Consider the following 2,500-nt stretch of genomic DNA (forward strand, 5'->3'; position numbering starts at 1 on the left):
AATATGCTGCAATTTTCTTATGGAGTGAAGAGCCTCAACAAAAACAGGAACGAATAGATCAAAGGCGCAAATCATATAGTACGCCAGTCTGGAAGCTAAATTAGGCGAGACAGGTGGTCTGGACATGCCAAACTGAAAGACGAGGAGTATGTGGGGAGGATGCTGGAGATAGAACTACCCAGCTAGAGAAAAACCATAAACCTAGGAGCAGGTGTATGGATGCAGTGTAAGACATGCTTGTTATGGGTGTGACTCAGGAAGGCAGAGGACCCAGTGCGTTGAAGGCTGTGGCGACCCCTGACCGGAGCAACAGAAAGAACATCTCACAAATGCATATCACTATAGGCTACACATGCTACATCCTACTGTCTTTAGTTTAGAACCACGCCAAGATGTATGTACCTACCACCATACTTCTTTAAAACGTAACACAACAATGTTGTCGAACCCACAATGTTACCACAAAATTATCATCGCATGGTACTAAAATAAGAAAACATTCTTTTCAATAGTTAAAAATAAATAGCATGTTTTCTTGGCCAACTTATTAGCTGTATTTACTAATCTATTGTTAATCAAAGTTAGTCATTTGTGTTTGAGAGGGAGAGAGAGAGAGAGAGAGAGAGAGAGAGAGAGAGAGAGAGAGAGAGAGAGAGAGAGAGAGAGAGAGAGAGAGAGAGAGAGAGAGAGAGAGAGAGAGAGAGAGAGAGAATGCTGTTTGTTTAATTCGTGGTTTAGAGAAGAAATGAGAAACAACAGATAAAAGTCGCTGAAAAATGCACTGGCTCCGATTTATGAATGGAACAGGTGACACCGGGCATTTTTTCTTAGAGTCGAAACATAACTTAAGATAAATTTAAATTGTTACGAATCTGGGGAAAAAAATGTTTATTTCAAATATTACAATACCCGTAATGCACAGTCAGGTGCATCCTGACTGCTTTGAAGACGTTACTGTAAATACAGGCGAGTTTCACCTGCCTCCCACACATTTCACACGGGACAAACCTCACGCTAGCCGAGCGTGCACATATAAAGTCAATATCATATACATACATTACGACATGGCAATACTACGAGTGTGCCTATTCAACAGTTATAAGTTTGGTTCTATTGCTTTTTTTCCTTATTTATTCTTATAGTATATTATTTACTTGTATATTATTTGAATGGTTTGGCGAGAAAACTGTGACATTAACTGTGTTGTGAAGAAATGTGATCAACTTTCCACGCTCTTGTTATTGTCCTATTGTGATTCCTTGCGAAGGGTCGTCATGAAAGCATAATAATGAAGCGCCATCGTTATTTCTTTTGGGGCTACATTTTCGGTACACCGCATTCCTTTAATTTCTGGACAAATCCACTTTGAAGTATTAAACTGCGATCCCTTAATATGTGCATCTTTTATGCAAAATCATTGATTTTACCAAAACACATAATTAATCTACATTTTGATCTGATAGTTGTATCGTGCTTTCGATTTAGGTCAGGCCATCCATCCTATACAGTTCCTCATCTTTTATTACATACTATAATTCTATGGATTTTATCGGTCTGGCTCCTCCATTTTGTTGAGATGAAGCACTTAACTGATCCCTAATCTCCTTTATCTGGCCATCTCGCTCGCCCTCTTATCTTTCACGCCGGGCAGCACCCCCAACTCCTGTAACACATGGACGTCTCATAAGGGTAAATCAATCTTTATACGGATGAAACTATCATCACCACTTGTTATGTAGTGAACAGCCCAACAAACATGTGCTAAATGGGTGGATGTATATTAGCTTAAAAGTCATCACATACTCATATCTACATACCCCATTTAGTAGTCAAATTGTTCATGTTCCTTTATATCCACCGTCAAAACTTTTATTAATTACTCATTTGTTCAATTATTTAAAATCTATCATATGGATGATTACATGTGACAGCTAAAGGCTTGACACAAGGTGAACAGTGTACACTTAGGTCTGGGCCACAACAGGAGTCCACACCCTCAAGGTTACCCGCCATCTGCCAACCCGTCGCCCTGCCTATTTCTAACCGAATCTATCGCTGCTCGGAGACATCACAGCAGCCTAGTCACACCAACCCAATCCATTTAAGCATGTGTTACCGGCAGCTCGCTGGATACATGAACCAACACTATCAAGCCATGTCCGAACCTTCAGATATCTTAAGTTTCAGAAAACCATGGGATCAGTTCCCAAAACAGTTTTAACTTACCTTATTAGCACCTCCTGTAGGAGGATGGTTTGCAGCAGGAGTGTAAAGAAAGTATTTTTTCCCTGACACTGGCTGTAAAACCACCCTCCCTTTGGATTCCATCAACACACACTGACTGACGTCACCACTGTTGCCGAACCTCTTTGTTGCTGGACGCATCCACAATGCACACACATCGCCACACATTAAAATAACGCCCCTCCTTTTCTCTTCAAGAAGATATGTATAAAGAGAAATTACAAATGGTATTTAGGATGAAATTCCTTTCTGTTGC

The 2,500-nt window shown here is 40.3% G+C and overlaps 1 protein-coding gene across 3 annotated transcripts in view; it reads right to left on the minus strand.

Moving 5' to 3' along the window:
* Positions 1-2,400, minus strand: part of LOC135103583 (cellular tumor antigen p53-like) — a 13,149-nt gene extending 10,749 nt beyond the window's left edge. Inside the window, exon 1 of one of the 3 annotated variants that reach the window (XM_064010040.1) lies at positions 2,227-2,400. In XM_064010040.1, coding sequence (XP_063866110.1) covers positions 2,227-2,385 — 159 coding nt within the window. In that variant the 5' untranslated portion in view covers positions 2,386-2,400. The remainder of the gene's footprint in view (positions 1-2,226) is intronic. The other 2 variants (XM_064010043.1, XM_064010041.1) reach the window with 2 other exon arrangements.
* Between the last annotated feature and the right edge of the window lie 100 nt (positions 2,401-2,500).

The sequence above is a fragment of the Scylla paramamosain genome, chromosome 9 (genome assembly GCF_035594125.1).
Source record: "Scylla paramamosain isolate STU-SP2022 chromosome 9, ASM3559412v1, whole genome shotgun sequence".
Taxonomy (NCBI): domain Eukaryota; kingdom Metazoa; phylum Arthropoda; class Malacostraca; order Decapoda; family Portunidae; genus Scylla; species Scylla paramamosain.